Source organism: Fringilla coelebs (assembly GCF_963513975.1).
Source record: "Fringilla coelebs genome assembly, chromosome: 3".
In the NCBI taxonomy this organism is placed as follows: domain Eukaryota; kingdom Metazoa; phylum Chordata; class Aves; order Passeriformes; family Fringillidae; genus Fringilla; species Fringilla coelebs.
This window is the reverse complement of record NC_140030.1, coordinates 15,718,451-15,735,802: the sequence shown is the minus strand read 5'-3', so window position 1 is coordinate 15,735,802 and position 17,352 is coordinate 15,718,451. Positions and strand designations below refer to the sequence as shown.

Here is a 17,352-nt window from a genome sequence, read left to right as displayed (position 1 = left end):
ATTTTATTGTTAATGAAAAGTGTGCCCCTGTGCCAAAAAGCAGCTGTTGCACCTGCACATCCCAGAATTCTATGAACAGAAGCAGGGAGCATGAGGAGTGAATGGCACCTGAGAAAGTCAGCAGTCTTCCCAGTACTTGGGATTTTGAGCTGGTTTTGTAATTTGTATCGGAAACAAAGCAAGTTATACTTGTTTGGAAAAATGTAACTTTTCAGCCTCTTAATCAGATGACAGTATTTTTTTCATATGTGAGATCAGATAAGAAATTTCTTCTATGTAATCTTGAAATACATTTTAAAGATTGGTTCAAAATATAGAACACTTTTTACTGCATGTCATAAAGAAGAATTTACATCAATTCATTTCACTTTGTAGAGCAGGGTCCTACTTCAGTATTGGTATTTATCTTTTGCTATCCTAATGTCAGTTTGCAGATCCAAACAAAGCATTTTGTTTTTAGAACACTAACTGTAATCCAGTCAGAGGATATTAAGCAACTTCCAGGATTAGACCCTTAGTTAAAGTTTGTCTTCAGTTTCATATTTCCTTCGGTTGGTTGGTTGAATTGTTCTTCTACAATTTTGCATTGGAGTATATCCTGTACAAATAGGGAAGAGATTTTGACCTAGAAGGAGAGACTTCTTATTAGTGAGCATACTTTTAAATTACAGTAGCTATCTAAAGCATCTTGACATATGATAGATAGCGCTGTTGCTATATGGGTTTGATTCAGCTTGTTACTTAGACAAGCAACCTCCCACCCCTATTTCTCAAGGAGAAACTCAAGATCTTTCTGATTTAACTTCATGCATGCCAGTTGGAATAAATCTGCTGTTTGTGTTACACTGGAGCATTTTGATGCAGTTTCAGCACTGACCACGTTGTACCGAGTCCAACCTATGACCAAACACCATCCTGTCAGCTAGACCCGAACACTGAGTGCCACATCTTGTCTTTCCTTAAAAACCATCAGGACAAGGAGGCCACCACCTCCCGGGGCACCCCATTTCAATGCCTAATCGCTCATTCTGCACAGAAATTCTTCCTAATGTCCAACGTAAACCTTCCGTGGCACAGCTTAAGACTATAGTAAAGACAATTCATATGATTGTGGCGAGTTTAGATTTTTCTAAAAGTGGGTGTAGTACATGAAAAAGAAATAAAGTTACATGGGAGGGAGAGAGGGAGAAGGGGATCGCACTTTTAGCGCGGGAGGGATACCGGCGTGCTCGGAGCTCTGTCCCGCCGCCGCCCCGGCCCGCGGAGCCCTCACACCGCCGGCCCCGCCCCCGAGTGCGCCTGACCAATGGGGCCGCGGCGGCCCCGCCCCTCGGCCCGCGGCAGCCAATGGGGGGCGCGGCGCGGCGCGCGTCCACCTGCGGCTGCGGGAGCACCTGAGCGGGCGAGAGGAGCCGACAAAACCCGTCGGAGCGGCGGGTGTGCGGCGCTGCTCCTCCCGACCCGCCCGGCCAGTCCTGCCGCCCGCTGCCTCCGCCAGACATGACACAGGACTACGACAAGTGAGTGAGCCGGGCGGGGGAAGAAGTACCGCGTCCGGTCGGACCGGTGCTGCCGCCCCGCCGGGGGGCTGCGGCGAGAGGGGCTCGCCGCCCGGGGGCCGGGCCGGAGCAGCCACTCTCGCGGGTCCGCCCCCCTCGCTCCTCTCTCTCGGAGGAGTACCCGGAGGCTGCGGCGGGGCGGCGCGAATGGCGGGGGGAGCGGGGGCTGAGCCCCGGGGGGGAGCCGGCGGCGCAGCGGGGCGACCCCGGCGGCCACCCCGCCCCGCGGGGCGAGCGCCGGGGCTGGGCCGGCTTTGAAACCCGACACCCGCAGCGAGGCGTGGGGCCGCCCCCCGCCCCGCCGGGCCGCGCCTTAAATGCGGGCGGCGGCGGCGGCCGCGCCGTCGGGAGGAGCTGCCGGGCCGAAGGAGCCGGGCTGAGCCCCCGCGCCGCTGCCCGGCGGCCGCAGCGGCCCCCATGGATTTCTACGAGGCTCATCCCTCCGGCAAGGTGGACTTCGGCAGGTAAGGGCGGCTCCCGGCGAGCTCGGCTGCGGCGACCCCGGAGTAACCGAAGTTGGGTCCTGAAAGAGTTAAACTGAGCTCGAGGTGTGTGTATTCTGTAACTTCATGGTGTTGAATACGAGACGACGCCTTCAAGCGGATCCCAGGCTGTGTTGAAGGACTCGGGTCTGTTGCTGCACTTGTCACCGTGTCCATCTGCTGGTAGTGGCCGTGGACACTACCGTGCCGTGGCACCTAAGTGCCAGAAAATGGGGTAGCTCTGAAGTGATTTGCTTTCAAGAACCGATTTAAAAATTTCTCTACTTTGAATGATGGTGACTCAAATTCACTGCTTTCCTAGAGAATGTGTAGGATTTTAAACCAAACTTTTTGTTTCAACACGCTACTTTCTAGGAAGAGGACTCTAATGCAGCAGGTCGTTTAACTCATGTCTCTGACTAGGATTTTTCATAGGCGTTATTTTCAGTGACAGTAGATGAGGTCGTAGCAATTTGGGTGCATGCGCTTTGCTTTTCTGGCACGCAGATGCCAGTGACAGAAATCCTGGGTGCTGCCTCAGCATTAGAGGTGTGCTCTGTGCAGGAGCAGGCACAGTATGGCTGCACAGCTCTGGATGTCACAGGTTAAGAGGGACAGGACGGCTGGTCCTGGATCAGTGAAGGAAGAAGGAATAGTTTCTGTGGTCTGAACACAGAACATCTCAGGCTGGGGAAGCCTCGCAGGCAGAGAATCGGCTTTTTGTAGTATTTCTCTGCTTCCACTGTGGTCAGGTGGAAAGTAAAATTGGGAAATTATTAGAACTGCTGTATGAAGCTTAATTTTCTGCCTCTGCTGGACTTCTACTACTGTGTGAGCAGATCTGCCTGCCAGTTATCTTCTAAAACTTAGGAAAAAAATATGTGTTTGCCTTTTCTTATCAATATGTTCTCATTTTCCTGAAAGAAGCTATGGTTCTCCTGAAGTAGGGAGTTCCTGCCAAACACTGCTTTTCTTGATAATTCTGCAGATAACTTTTTCTGTGCTTTTTTAGGTGGGTGGGTGGGTGGGTTACCTTTAGGGCAATGTGCATTGAATTTCGGTGTTTCAATGACAAAGAAATCACACAAAAATATATAGGTCTTGCATTCACTAGGCTTCTGGTTAGTTGAGGCTTTTGTTCTCAGTATTTTTGGTTTTCTGATGATTTTCCCTTCTCATGTGAGTATTGTGTTGCTGGAAGGAATCAGTGTAGTGGTCTTGTGAGTTCATCAAGGCTGATTTAGCCCTTCAGCTTGGTGGGGAAGGATCAAGGGATCTGCACCCAGGTTACTTCAGTTGCCTTTTCCTCTGTGAGTTTTCCATTTGCTATGGATATTTGAGCATTCCTTTATCCTACTGTATAAGAACAGGAGCTTGTACTATGTCCCTAAAGAAAATTGTGCTTTGTCTTCTGTGGGTCATCTCACTGATGGAACGTAGCTGTCCTGTGTGTTCGGGTGTCTGTGATGGTGTGTACACAAATATGTATGAAGACCTAAAGAAAGGGCTTGGTGCAAGAACTTGTCTCTTTTGTCATTTTTGTTTGCTCTTCTTTCAACTACATAATACTGATTTATAGCCACAAAGTGCTCTTACAAGTCCTGGAAACTCCCACTTGCTTTCAGTGCCTTCAGCTCAGCCAAGCTGTCCGATGGCAGCTCGGCAGGGTGACTTGTGTAACTGATAAAGCATCGAATACATAATTTGCTTTGCAATCTTTTTGGTAGAAGGTGGTGATAAATGTAGGATACTGCTAAGCTGATTATAGTGATTAGAGTATTTCACAACTTTCTATTTCACAACTTTTTGTATTTGTAGTATATTTTAGTCTCTGAATGCATCTGGGTAAATAGATGAAAAGAAGGCTTCTCTACTAGGAAAAGGATGTGAAGGTGGTGGGGGTTTTTTTGTGGAGTTTGTTGTTTTTAAATAACTACTTTTCTATTTTAACTATGGCAAATTCACTGAAAATGTCAAGTTTGGGATTATTAAGGAAAGTAAAAAAGCCTCCCCTTCTCCCCCAGCCCATCTGCAGTAAACTAATGTTAAACTTGCACTGGGAAGAAAATTGAACTGGTTTAAAAGTCAGATTTAAAAATTAGCTTGAGCTGACTTAAAAGATGAAGCATATGGTTCACCAGTAGAACCAAAAAAATATTGTCTAGGCTGGCAAGGCATCATTTTCTACACATCTTGCTTTTGTCTGCAGACAGAATGTCCAAGTTATTTTGGAGTTTGTTGGTTCCCAGCAATCTCCAAATATTCAGAGTAAATATAATTTTTTTATATATATACTGTAGCACAATGGGAATAACTCATCTTTTTCCTTTTTCTTCACTCATCTGAGTGAGTTTCAAACTAGTGTGCTGGATTATTTCAATTACTAGGCAGTAAGTTGGTTTTTTTCCCCTCTTGTCAGAAAAAAACACTGCCAGATTGATTTGAACTCCCCTTTACCAATTTCCCTATGTCATCCATAACTTATCAGTAGCTTCTAGGTGGTGTTTTTAGATCTGAGAATGAAGACACTTGAAAGCACTGGAGAAAAGAGATGTTTCATTAATGCACGTTTTCTAGTTCCACTTGGGAATTGGATCAGGTTGTACCTTGGCAGTTTTACCTGGGATGTGCTGGAGGCTTTGCAGTTGGTTGGCCAGAAAGTGTGTAGCTCTTTCTGGGTTGGATTCAGAGCATGAGCAGGTCAGTTGTGCTCTTACATGGCTTTGTCTTTTTGTAGAGGCTGGTGTAATCTATCTGAGTTTGGACAAATTTAATCCTGATTTACTCTGAGCATGAGTGAGATCAGAATTAAGTTTCTGGGCTTTTTGTATTGACTAATCCTTGCAGTACACTGAATCAGAATATGAACCACATGAAACTGGGGCAGCTAATTTTGAAGAACTTTTGGAATGTTTCTCATGTGTTCTAACAGGTGGCTTTTTTTTTATTTCTTCTTTTTTTATGATTCAAGTAAAAGACCCGTGTTGGTTCTTCAGAATGACTCTCTCTACTCTCAGAGACGTCCTTACACCAATGAAGATGAGGCCTGGAAAACTTTTCTTGAAAATCCCCTCACAGCAGCTACCAAAGCTATGATGAGCATCAATGGGGATGAAGACAGTGCAGCTGCCCTCGGACTGCTCTATGATTACTACAAGGTAGATTGGCCTGGGTTTGCTCTGGTAGCCAGCAGAGCTCGTGTTCCACCTGTGGAAAAGGTGTCATTTGCTAGAGGATTTTACAGAAGCTGTGAACAGATCACAAGGACTTTAAGCAGTGTGGGTTTTAAATTGAAAAGACCCTATGTCTGTCTTTCTGAAAATTTGTTTTATTTTTAGCTCTGTAAAATAGGATCCCCTAGATCTTGATGTAAAACTTAAGTAGCACTTTGCTACTTTTCAACTTGAGTAGCACTTTTTCTGTTGGCCCCAGGTTCTGCAAGAGGCAATGTGTCATAGAAATAGCCATTAAGAGTGACACTTCAGGACCATATCCCTGCCTGAATATAAATATACATGGAGAAAGAAACTCCTTTTGCTCACATGATCCCTATTCTGGTGGACCTTTGGCTTTTGCCGGGGCTTTGTTGTGTTACTTTAGGCTCCGCTGATACGAAGATACAGTTACAGGTTTTTGGTGGTGCCTGGGGCTGAAATGTCCACCTGAAAGAGTTGCTGTCTGCATCCCTCTAACCCTCAGTGAGCTTCACCTGCTGTAGTCTGTTAATCCTTTGATAGCAGTGATTGTCTTGCCCAGTGTTCATGGTCTTCTTGGAGACCTCTGCCTTCCTAGGTGCTCACAGCTGAACTGAGCAGTCAGAGAACATTCTGGTCTGCATGGGGTGCATTTTGCTGAGCTCTGTTTTCTGAATACCAAAAGTATAAGCTAGGGTAGTTATCTCTAGCCAGGGCAGTGGCGACCAGCAGGCATTTCCAGGCAGGGAGGGGTCCTGCTTGTGTTGGGACGCCTGTGTTATGGTGGCCTGGCTCACTGGGTGGAGATGCCTGTTTTTTCTTTGCTGAGCATGCAGGAAGGCCAGGAGGCTGACTTGGCTCTCCTGCTTGGCACTTTGGCTTGTGTCTTTTAACAGTAGTGAGTACAGTTGCCAGCCTCAGTTGTGTTCTTCAAGCACTAGGAGAGATTGGCTGGTGCAGACAAAACCCTTTCCCACCCTTTTAAGAGTTGAATATGTCTTACATACCGAAATATTCTTGTAATGCTTAATATGGAGATTAACACTCCGCACACACATGACAAAATGCCACAGACTCACTGATGTGGATGTTATTCAGCTAGTTTTGTGAGAAAACTGCCTTTCTGCTTTGTGCTTGTGCTTACTATGCTTTTGGAAAAAAACCCAAACAACAACATGCTTTCACCAGAACAATTTTAATCCACAAGATCAATTTTGATTTCTAAACCTGTAGATTACAAAAAGAATGTTGATGTTGATCCTTCATGCTCGGCAAAGCAGAAGGGATTTGCTGTACATTAATGCCTAATTCAGGGTTTCCTCTTATGTTTGGGTATCAGTGGGTGTACAGAAAAAAATGGTGGAAGAATAGGTAGGCTGCACACTTGGGTAAAGCAGAATGGCTGGAGGTTGAAAGATTTATTGAGGGCTGTTATGGAGTAATGTTAAAGAGGGATGACATTGAGGCATTTCTAACACGCCCCCCTCTGCATATTATAGGCGGCTGATGAGATCACCTTCCTATAAAAAAAACAAAACAGTAAAACCAAAAACCTTTTGTTTCCTTCCATTTAACTACTGAGCTTGCTCAACTATGGTTAATAAGGTCTTATAGGAAAAAAATTTTGGATAAAAATTCTTTTGGGAGTGTTGGCCAAATGCAGCTTGGAAAACTCTTCTTTTTCAGTGACTAATTAGTGTTGGCCTCCCAGCAGTCTCCATCTAGAGGTTCTCCAAATTTTGCTGGTTACTGTAGGAAATCAAACAGTTCTGATGTTTCTGGGGATTCCAGGTTATGTGTAAGAATGAGGACTTAGTTTCCAGTCAGGGCTGTGTAGAGAAGAATGCTGCTGGTGCCAGTGTGCCCTCAGCCCTCGCCTTCGTGCTGAAGTGGTTCCCCACCCTGGACCCAGGCTGGCAAATGGATGCAGGATCTGAACAGGCTTTGGTGAAGGAGCGTGGTGGGAGTTCACTCCTCTGTACATACACCAGAAGATGTTTGCTTTGCTCATTCAGTAAGCATGATGAGGGTGACAAAAGTCCTAGGCCTTATGTGTAGGTTGGCAGGAGAGCTTGTGTGGACTTGCAGTGTGGCTGAGGGGACCTGAGCACACAGGCTTGTGCCAGCAGCTGCAAGAGCTGTTTGGGTTGCTGGAGTGCTGGTTATGTGCTCCATACAAGGAACTGAGCCATCACAGCTCCAAGAGTTCACCTTCTCCTGTGTGCCTTGGCCTTGCAGTGCAGCCAGGAAAATGGCACATATGTGAGCAAGGTGACTTGTTTGATTAATGTTGTGTTTTCAGGGCACATCCTGTCTGTGGCATAAAATACAAGAAGCAATAGTGAGCTGTCTTAAATCCAGAATGCTGGTTACTTTTTGTTTACAGAAGGTTTAATATAGTTTTGGCCAGTGTGTTTTGTGTGGCCATACACAAATATGAGCTGTAGTATCTCAGTATGTTTATTGGACATGATGCTCCCCAAATTCCCAGATCACAGAGGAGAAAGGAGAGCCTCAACTGGTCTTAGAGGGAATGGTCTAGAGAGCCCGTGTCCTTGGGGAAGTGGCTGTGGAACAGTATCCTTTCACAAGCTTTGAACTCATCCAGCAATCTAAACTCCTCTCTGCAGAGGAGAGAACCTGCACTGCCAGGAAACCTTGGGAAATCTCCTCTTGGTCCTGCTCACCCCAGGACTGGTGCTCCAGCCACGCATGGATCATTTTCTGCACTGGTGTTCTCACTACCTGGTGCTGGCAAGAGCTCAGGGCTGACACAGGTGACTGAGTTGGCTACATAGGGATCTGTGAGGTATCTCCTGGGGCTGGCCTGGCATCCAAAGCAAGGCTTCCTTAATTTGACCAAATTTTAAGGAGCTAATTTTTTTGTATGGGAGGAAGAATTGAATTGTAGTATGTCTTATATTTCTCAGGTTCCAAGGGAGAGGAGATCTTCAACAGCCAAGCCTGAGGTAGAACATCCTGAACAAGATCATAGCAAAAGGTATTATTTTTTATTACTGCTTCTCTATTTCCTCCCTTCCCTCCTTGACCATCAAAGCTGCTGAAGGAAAGTAACTTGTTGCACTCTGGTGATGTTCTGGAAGAGAGAAATTGTTAGCTTTTACTCTGTTCCTGTGTTGCCCCAGGAACAGGATGGGGATTGAACCATGGTGTGGAGAGCTGAGGCTCAAACTGCTGCTCAATGCCATCTATCTGCGTTTGGTGTGCTGATGTCATATAGTCAGCCTGCAAAAGCTGCTCTCTAACATTAGGTGCAGGCGTCCCCCCAGGCTGCAGTCACTGGTGACTTTTTCCATTTTTCATGCAGTTACTTCAGTTGCTCTCTGCTGATTTTTATTCTCAGGTACCAGCAGCATTGCTGTGTCATGCATGGGCCAGTTGCAAAGCTTTTCAAAGTGCTTGTGATTTGGTTTTGTATTGTCTGAGGACTTCCTTTGTATCCTCTGGAAGGTCTATCTCACTTCCCCTACCTGCCTTCCCTCCCTCATGCCTCCCAAGCAGATGATACTGATTAGGTGAATATAACAAATGGGAGGTTCACTGAAGCCAGTTTCCACTCCTACTATCCTCTTCCTTTGGACAGACTGGAATGCTTTAAGGACCTGAGGTGAGGTTTTGTGGTCTGACTGAGCTGATTGAGTGACTTGTTGCCAAGAAGAGCAGGCTAGTTCCCAGCCATGTGTTCCCACTGCTCTTCTTGAACCAGATTGGGTCTCACACTGATCCATCACCAAACAGGGAAAGAAAATGTGGCTAGTTTTCTGCCAGCCAGGCAAGCTGAACTGGCTCACCGAGGAGGCAAGGCAATGTCTGAATTGGTATAAAGCGGGGGGCAGGACCAGTTGGGGAGGGAGAAAGAGAGGGCAGGCTGACTTTGTGGTTGCTAGCCATGAGGTCAGCTCAGCCACAGATCTCAGTGTTGTCCTGGTAGAAATAAGTATGGTGGGGCAGAGAGTGGCAAGTTATGCAAACCACTCCCAGGAGTCTTGGTGCAAACCACTCCCAGGAGTCTTGGTGCGGATTTTCTTGGGGGGTTGTGCATGCAACAAGGGGTGTAATTTCCCTATTAGTGCTTCCCAGGTGGTGCACAGTCCTGGGGCAGAGGAGCAGCAACCTTGCTGTCAGTCCTTCTCCCTCTGCCAAAGAGCAGCTTTGTGGAGCCTGTGTGTGCCAGTGTGTGGTGGGAAGTGCTTAGTTTGGTCTGCTGTTTTCCAAGCAGTGAGGATCTGGGCTGTGAACCTTCACCCTTTGCTTCAGGGTAATTAATCTCTAAGGTGGGATGAGTAACAGTGGGAGAGGAGTTATTGGTGTTTCTAATGAGTTTCTCAGCTTTTCAGGTTAGGATTGAGCTGTTCTGCACAAGCAGAGTTTGTGTCAGCTCTCCTTGTCCAAAAGGTTGAAAAGCTTTTCTAGCTCTTGTTTAATGAGAAAATAAGCTGTAAAATTTATGCCTGATTTCTTTTTGTCCTTTTAAGGAACAGCATCCCAAACGTGACAGAACAGTCACTCATTTCTGCTGGAGAAAACAGGGTCCAGGTTCTGAAAAATGTGCCTTTCAATATTGTACTTCCACATACCCCCCAGATGGGCATGGACAAGCGAGGCCACCTCACGACCCCTGACACAACGGTGACCGTTTCAATTGCCACGATGCCCACGCATTCCATCAAAACGGAGACGCAGCCGCACGGCTTTGCCGTGGGCATCCCGCCGAGCGTGTACCACCCCGAGCCGCCCGAGCGCGTGGTGGTCTTCGACAGGAACCTCAATCCCGACCAGTTCAGTTCCAACACCCAGCCTCAGAACTCCCAGAGGCGAACGCCAGACTCCACCTTCTCGGAGACTTTCAAGGAGGGTGTGCAAGAGGTACCAGGAGAGGCAGCTGCTCTGTGTGTGTGTCTTGATCTGGATGGAGAGATCCACTTCTGTCTTTAGCTGTTCTTGTTGCATGAGCCAGAAATCTGTCCAGTGGCTTAGAAATAGAAGGATTTCCCAGAAAAGTGCATAATTAAAACTTAGTAAATAAAACCTTCACAACATGCAATCATTATCAAAAGTGAATGACTAATCTGACTAGTGACAGAGGCTTTGGCTTGCAGAGTGTGGAAATAGTTATCTCGATCCATAGAGCCAGGTTTTGCAAGAGTTCAGCACTCTGTGGTGCCTTTGCAGGTACCAAACTGCAGTGACTGTATGTAAGCTTCCTTACTGCCAGTTTCTAGGTGTGGTGTGTGTCCATAGAAAAGAGTTGGATTATGTAGAGCCCTTGAGTGAGAAAATCTGTGGGTTTTGTTTTATGATAGCAACTGAAAATAGCAGTGTAACCACGTTTTGATTTTTAAGCCAAACCTCAAGGAGCTGTGTAGCTATGCCCTTTGAGATTTGTGAAAGCATTAAAATTTTGCCTTAAGCTGACTTGGAAGGCGTACAAGATGTTGTGCTTAGTTGACACCCAAAAGTTTTGGATTAAAACACTCTTCAAGTGTCCTGTGTGTTGAAACCAAAAATCAGTTGTTATCTGGTGAACAATTTGCCTGACAGAAGTTCCGTGGTAAGGAGCATCTATTTAGTATTGACTTTTCTTTTTGCTGCAGTGTTAATTGTTGTTTTGTCTACTCCAGGTTTTCTTTCCTACTGAACTGAATCTCCGAATGGCCAATATGAATTCAGAAGATTATGTTTTTGACAGCATTTCTGGGTAATGATTTAAGGCTCCTATTTGCCCATATCCTCCTATTCTCTTAGTTGTCCATGAGCAAGCAGTACAACTTATGCCAATTTGCACTGAATCTCAGTTGGATTTTGGGGAGGCCTGTGGATCTCAAATCCACAATTACGTCTGCTTTTTTGAATTTCACAGTTGAAAATTGTAGCTGCAAAGATACAATTGTATCTTTAAAGAAAACAAATACTTTAAGGAAAACTACCTGGAGGACCACCCATTGTCAGTTATGGTCCTTGCACGAAATCTGTGTCCTATGGGAAAGGGCAGTACTGTCTGGGAGTGGTCTGTGAGTTTTTTTTGAGCTGTGCCCCCCTCCCTGGTGTGCCTGTCTTGCTCTCAGTCTGCTGCAAATCTACAGCAAAAACAGGAGAAATAAAACTCACCTGAACTCGGGAGGAGGGAGCAAGTTGTTTAATAGTTGCAGTTGACCAAGAGGGTGATGGCCACTGAGTGGCTTATTAGCTTGTGAATTTAATTAAATTGTTAATAGATACTTTTCGGTTGGTTGAGGGCAGCTTGCTGCTCTCAGCCTGAATAGGGACCTTCTAGTCTTGCCTGCTGATGTGTCTTAGGATTTAGCTTGCCAAGAACTTCTCTTAAATGTTCATTCATGAAGGAAATGGTTGAAAAAGGGGCTCATCCTGTTTTCCAACTTCTTTGCCTGTTGATGACTTAATGAGTCAGCTAAAGACTTTGGAATTTCTCCAAATTAAATGTGGAACGTTTAATCAGCTTTCCAGGAAAATGCCTTAGCAATCACTACCCTCTTCACTCTATAGGAATAACTTTGAATACACTCTGGAAGCCTCCAAGTCCCTCCGACAGAAGCCTGGGGACAGCACAATGACTTACCTGAATAAAGGTCAATTTTACCCAATCACGCTGAAAGAAGTCAGCAGCACTGAAGGAATCCATCACCCCATCAGTAAAGTCCGAGTGAGTGGCAGCACTTGTGGTTTCTTGGGAAGGAGGGTGTGCACCATGGTAACCTTAAAGTGCAGCAATCTAGACCAGAGCATCAGCACAAAGGCCAGCTTAGCTGTGCTCTTACGTCAGTGTTCGTTCCTTTGCTGTCCACCTACTGCCAGGCCAACCCATCCTGGCTCAGACTGTTAAGAACTGGTGTCAGCACTTGTGTAAAGGTGATGCAACACCTGGAATGAGATCCTTGAATTCTAGTTAGGAGAGCAGTTCTTCTCATCTCTGTTTATGACCCAGAAAGTGCTATTGTCTGCCTTCCTGTTTGGCAGCGGTGTTCCAGGTATGCTGTAGTGCCTCAAGTGGAAAAGCCTAAAGCTCCAAACCAAATGTACTCTCTGGCCTTTTCTCTATTTCTCTTTCATGTTTTTGTTTGGTTTTTTTTAAACCTTTCCCTCTCTCCTTTCAGAGTGTCATTATGGTTGTGTTTGCTGAAGACAAAACAAGGGAAGATCAGCTCAGGCACTGGAAATACTGGCACTCAAGACAGCACACAGCCAAACAAAGATGCATTGACATAGGTAAGGAACACTCTCGTTGCTGATGTCAAACTTAAGACCTAATTCCTTGGCAAGGTTTCGTTTTCTGCCAAAGCTTTGTTATTTTAAGGAACTTCTGGATCCCTCTCTCTGCCCTCCATAGCTTTGCTGAAAGCCCAGAGACGGTTTGTGATTGGAGCTAATGCTGTAGTTTTTAGAACTCATTAAAGAGGCTGATTTTTTTGAAGATTTTGATTGGTGGGGTTTAGGGTTTTGTACTGGGACATCCAACAGTCCCCTCCAGACAACAGGTTTTCTTAGAATATCCTGATGCTTGTAGCTAAGTCACAGCTTGTAGTCCCAGTGGCTGTCCTAAATACTGTGTTTCTTGAAAGGACAAGATCCTTGTAGGAATACCTCAAGACCACTGATCCTCCTTCCCACAGCTTTGCTCACAACTCGTCTTTGGTACACGTAAAAAAAGAAAACACTGCAAATTTCCACTTGCCTCCAGACAAGGCTGGGGCTGGCTGGGTTCCAGCCTTCTCTGGCTGAAGGCTGGGCTGTACTGCTCGTCCCTTCCTTCTGTGAATCAAAGCAGGGATTAATCACTTGGCACTTAAAGCAGACGCGCATGCAAATCTTTGTTTGTTATTGAAGGAGTTTTATTGAGAGCTTATGTCCTTGCCATACAGGGTAGAGTTTCCCGCACATATCACAGAACACCTCATATTTGGGATCTGCCTTTATCACTGCAGTTCTGGTTGAGAATTTTTGCAAATCCCATTTTGCTCCTTTCTTTTGTTTGCTGAGGGTTTTTTGTGTGTGAGAACCATTTCCAGCCTCTTTAAAAATCCATTCCTAAGGTACAGTTCAGCTTTTTTTTTGCCCCCAAGGGGCTGCTGAAGAGTTACAGTTTCTGGCTGCTTCATGTGATTAAGGATTTAGGTAATATCTCCTCTTCCTCTCCCTCATGAACCCTTCTGTCTAACAGCTGACTACAAGGAGAGCTTCAACACCATCAGCAACATTGAGGAGATTGCATACAATGCCATATCCTTCACCTGGGACATCAACGAGGAAGCAAAGGTATGTGACCACGATTGTATTTCCTGTCCTTTGAGCAGATTCAGGGGCTGGGGGAAGGGAAGGGAAGGGTGTGTGGCCTACCTGGTGATTAGCGTGTAACAAGTTTGTTTACGCTCCTACATTAGGCAAAACCTTCTGGCTATTTCTTAAGAGGGTTTGCATGTGCAACTGGGAGAGCTTTGCAACTGCTTTAGGGTTCTTGGCAGAAGTGCCTGCCTGAGAGACAAGTACTGACAGAAGGAAGCACGGAGCGTTTCAGAGCAGAGGAGGTGTGAGGGAGGTGTGAGGGAGCGGAGCCGGGCCTGGCACCGAGCGCGGCCTCCCGGGGAGGCGGGGGGAGCTGGGGCTCCGGCCATGGCCGTGCCTTCCACCAGAGAGGGAGCAGCTATGGCCTCTGAGCTGTGGCCTCCCGGGGAGACAGGGGGAGCTGGGGCTCCGGCCATGGCCGTGCCTTCCACCAGAGAGGGAGCAGCTGCGCCTCTGAGCTCCCAAAGCACGCGTTGCCTAAACCGCAGATCCCAACACCCAGTGACCTATTTCAAACTAGAACAGCCTCCTGGTGAACTCTGGTTTGATCTTTCCTCAGAACTGTGGGTGCTTTTGTAGGTGTGTAGGTACAGGAAGCTTCTCTAGCTGGTAGCTAACTGCAGCTGTTTGAGCCACTCTGGCTGCTGGAAAAGGCTTGTGTATTTTCTAGGTTCAAGGAAACAGGTCAAAGTGTGGAGCCAACTCCATTCTAAAGGCATTTCTCACTGGTTAGTTGCTGGAGTCAAAGCGAAGGAATTTTCTTTTGATAATTTCATTATTGCCTGGGTTTTCTTTAAAAATTGGGAGTGGTTTCTGTTCATTTTTGGAGTCTGGCTGTTTCCTTGGCAGTACTAGTAACTGGTACCAGCAAGCAGTATCAGTAGTCACCGGCATCATGGGGAAAAACACTGATGGCTGCAGTGTGCCACCTCTAGGGAGAGCCTGGCTTGGAGGGACGTGGGAATTCTCAGCAAAGAACACAGCTCCTTCTCTGGAGCTGTGTGTGCTCCTGCTCTGCAGGAGGAGCAAGGGCTGCTGTCACTGCACAGAGCTTGCTGTCACCACAAACTGTGCTCTGTCCTGCACAAGGGCTGTGGAGAAAATGTTGTATGGGGACTGCTGTCAGGTTTCAGCTCTGTGGGAGAAGTTTGGGGTGCTTAGCAGACAGCAGTGAGGAGCTGTGTGTGTGCTGCTGCGGAAAGTGCTGCTTTGCAATGTGTGGGACATTTGAGGCTGGTGTTGGGTGCCAGGATTCCCTTTTCATCAGATTTGGCTTCAGTCGGGTTGAGAGGGCTGGCAGGGAGGGCCTTATCTGCTGGAGGATGCTGAAAGGCTGAACATGATTTCTAAAACATGAAGCACCTCACTTTGTGAACAAATAGAAGAGCTGTCAAAAGGAATCAGTAAGTATTACCCTGCTGCCATAGCCAGTCAAACATTTAAAAAACACAGGGAGTCGGTGTCTACAAGGTATGCAAAGGCTTAGGATTTGCACACAGGGGTGGATCATGCAGACGGAACAATGCAAGTCCTCAAGGAGCTGGAAGCACTTTCTGCAGCTGCCTCTCTGCTGACTGAGGCACTCTGCAGCAGTGGGGATGGGCCAGTAACTCAGGAGCAGGGCTCACAGCTGGTGCTGAGAACTTTGTGGCTGCCCCAAGGAAAGCCATCCCTTCTTACCAGGTGGCTATTGCTGAGTTACTGTACAGACCCCTGAAAGAATAGTTTCAGTCTATAATGAAATTCCCAATAGCATCTTGAAGAGATCTGAGGACCCTCATGGTGATATTTCACCTCAGGGCTGAACTTCATGGGATGAAGTGGTGTTGGGAGCTGTGAGACAGACTAGTTTTTTAGCTAGAGGCAAATTTGCCTCAAGATTCACAGTGTGTGTGATCCATATACTGAGAGTGCTGGTTTATATGAACTTTCAGAGGGGACTGTTGATACCAAATGTGCAAGCCTTGACTCTCGGGATCAGAATCGTATTAAGACAAAAATACCCTTGACTTCAGTATTTAAAGAATTGGCATTTTTAACAAGAGCTCCATGTGCTAAAGTGTCTGTTTAACTTCATTTTTTCCCCGAGTGGATGTGTTTTCTCAGTGACTGAATTTCTCACCAGAAGAGCTGCTGTTCTTTCTCTACTTCTATGATCTTATCAGGAGATGTCTGAGCCAATTTCAACAATTTTTATTGCATGGTTCATTTACCTTGTATGCTCTTGCTCTCTCTTTTCCTTTCCCTCCCTTCCCCCCAAACCCTGACAGCAGTCTTAAAGTATACGAAGAAAGCCAGGAATAGATAGAGCTGAGTTTCTGATGTTACAGAAATTCCTTCACAGTAATAAATGCAGTGTTCGTATTTAATAACAGCAGAAGTGCTGCATAGACAGTATGTTTAACCAGCCAGCAAGCCTTGATCATTAGAAATTTGCTTCCTGAGCCCTGGAGTTACGTGGACTAGAGCCAGGTGATTCTTCTGGGCTTGCTGCTCCTCTCGTTTCCCTCATGCTTTTGCTTCCAGTTTGCTGTGGAAAGGATTTGATCCTGTGCAGCCATGTCAAATGGGAGGTGATGAGGCTCTGTGTCTGGGATTTCTGATGTAGTTATTCATTTGGACACACAGGGTGTGTATCAGATTTAAGGCAGAAATAGCATATTATCACAAGGAGTTGCATCTCTGGGACCATGTACTTACCTTCTTGTGGGGATGTACAGGAATATTGCACCTCTGCCACTGTGTCTGTTCAGGAGGGTGTCACCTGCCTGAGAGTGCTTTGCCAGTACCCTTGGGGCACTAAGGGGGTTTAGTAAACTGCACCTTTCTGGTGAAGAAACGCTCTTTTCCTACAATACAAGTCATGTGCTCCTTCTGTAGAAAGGAATTTACCATTTCCCAGTTGCATTGTGCTGGGAGAGTGGAGAGCAAGGCCAGGGCTCTGGTTGCTGGACACGTTGGACAGGCCTGGCTCTGCACAGCTGGAATTGTCCCACAGCTGCCTGCCTTGCTGTGCTGTTAGTGAGCCCTTGGGTGTAGAAACCAGGGGTATTTCATGCATGACAGATGCTGCCCACTCTGGGAACAGACCGTGTCCTCGGATTTCAGAGCAAATGTGCTTCTCTCTGGCAGCTCCTCTCTGCCCTCTTCTGTTGTTTTGGGACATCACAGGAGCTGCTGGAAGCAGCCACTTCACAGCAGAGGCTGGTTTAAGTATTCTCTGACCTTTGCAAAAGTGTGTTCAAGCTGGAAAAGGGCCCAGCAAGCAAAGCCTCCTTGCTCTGAGACAGTGAAGGAACAAGGGGTGGGGAGGAAGGCCAGACTTTGAAAGAGACAACCTGCCCTGAAGTGGTACTGTTGAGATTGGAAGGAGAGTGAGATCAGGATTAGAAAGATTGTCAGGAGACACTGCAGGGTGGGGAAGCAGTGATTCAGGTGGGCTTTCAGATGTCTTGTCAGATACTGGAAATGAGATCTAATCCCATCACCTGACAGAGCAGGGTAAGGGAATGGTTGAATGGGGAGATAGTCATGCTTTGTGAGCAGAAAAGGGAAGAGGTAAAATTAGTTGATGAACTGGTGGGTTGTTGAATGGGGTGTTTAAGGAAGCCGGTGTAGCTCCTCAATCAGGAGCCATCCTGCTTGAGTGGAAGCATGATCCGATGAGTCTGATGAGATGTGTAGCTGAGTTACCCTGAGGCTTGTGGAGACTTCAAACAGTTTCCCACCCCATGATGGATGTCTGCCGTGGGCAGACAGTCAAGGTGGGGTTCTTCTCCTGCAAAGAAGCTTTTAGAT

The 17,352-nt window shown here is 46.6% G+C and overlaps 1 protein-coding gene across 3 annotated transcripts in view; it reads left to right on the top strand.

Annotated features, from left to right (window-relative positions):
- Window positions 1–1,500: 1,500 nt before the first annotated feature.
- GRHL1 (grainyhead like transcription factor 1) overlaps window positions 1,501–17,352 on the top strand; it is a gene marked incomplete at both ends in the record, with an annotated part of 38,232 nt that continues 22,380 nt past the window's right edge. Inside the window, 8 exons of one of the 3 annotated variants that reach the window (XM_084202743.1) lie at window positions 1,501–1,520; window positions 5,013–5,199; window positions 8,166–8,236; window positions 9,732–10,122; window positions 10,878–10,954; window positions 11,761–11,917; window positions 12,369–12,480; window positions 13,433–13,527. In XM_084202743.1, the coding sequence (XP_084058869.1) occupies window positions 1,501–1,520; window positions 5,013–5,199; window positions 8,166–8,236; window positions 9,732–10,122; window positions 10,878–10,954; window positions 11,761–11,917; window positions 12,369–12,480; window positions 13,433–13,527 (1,110 nt within the window). Of the gene's footprint in view, window positions 1,521–1,976; window positions 2,024–4,785; window positions 5,200–8,165; window positions 8,237–9,731; window positions 10,123–10,877; window positions 10,955–11,760; window positions 11,918–12,368; window positions 12,481–13,432; window positions 13,528–17,352 lie in introns of those variants that run through there. The other 2 variants (XM_084202742.1, XM_084202741.1) reach the window with 2 other exon arrangements.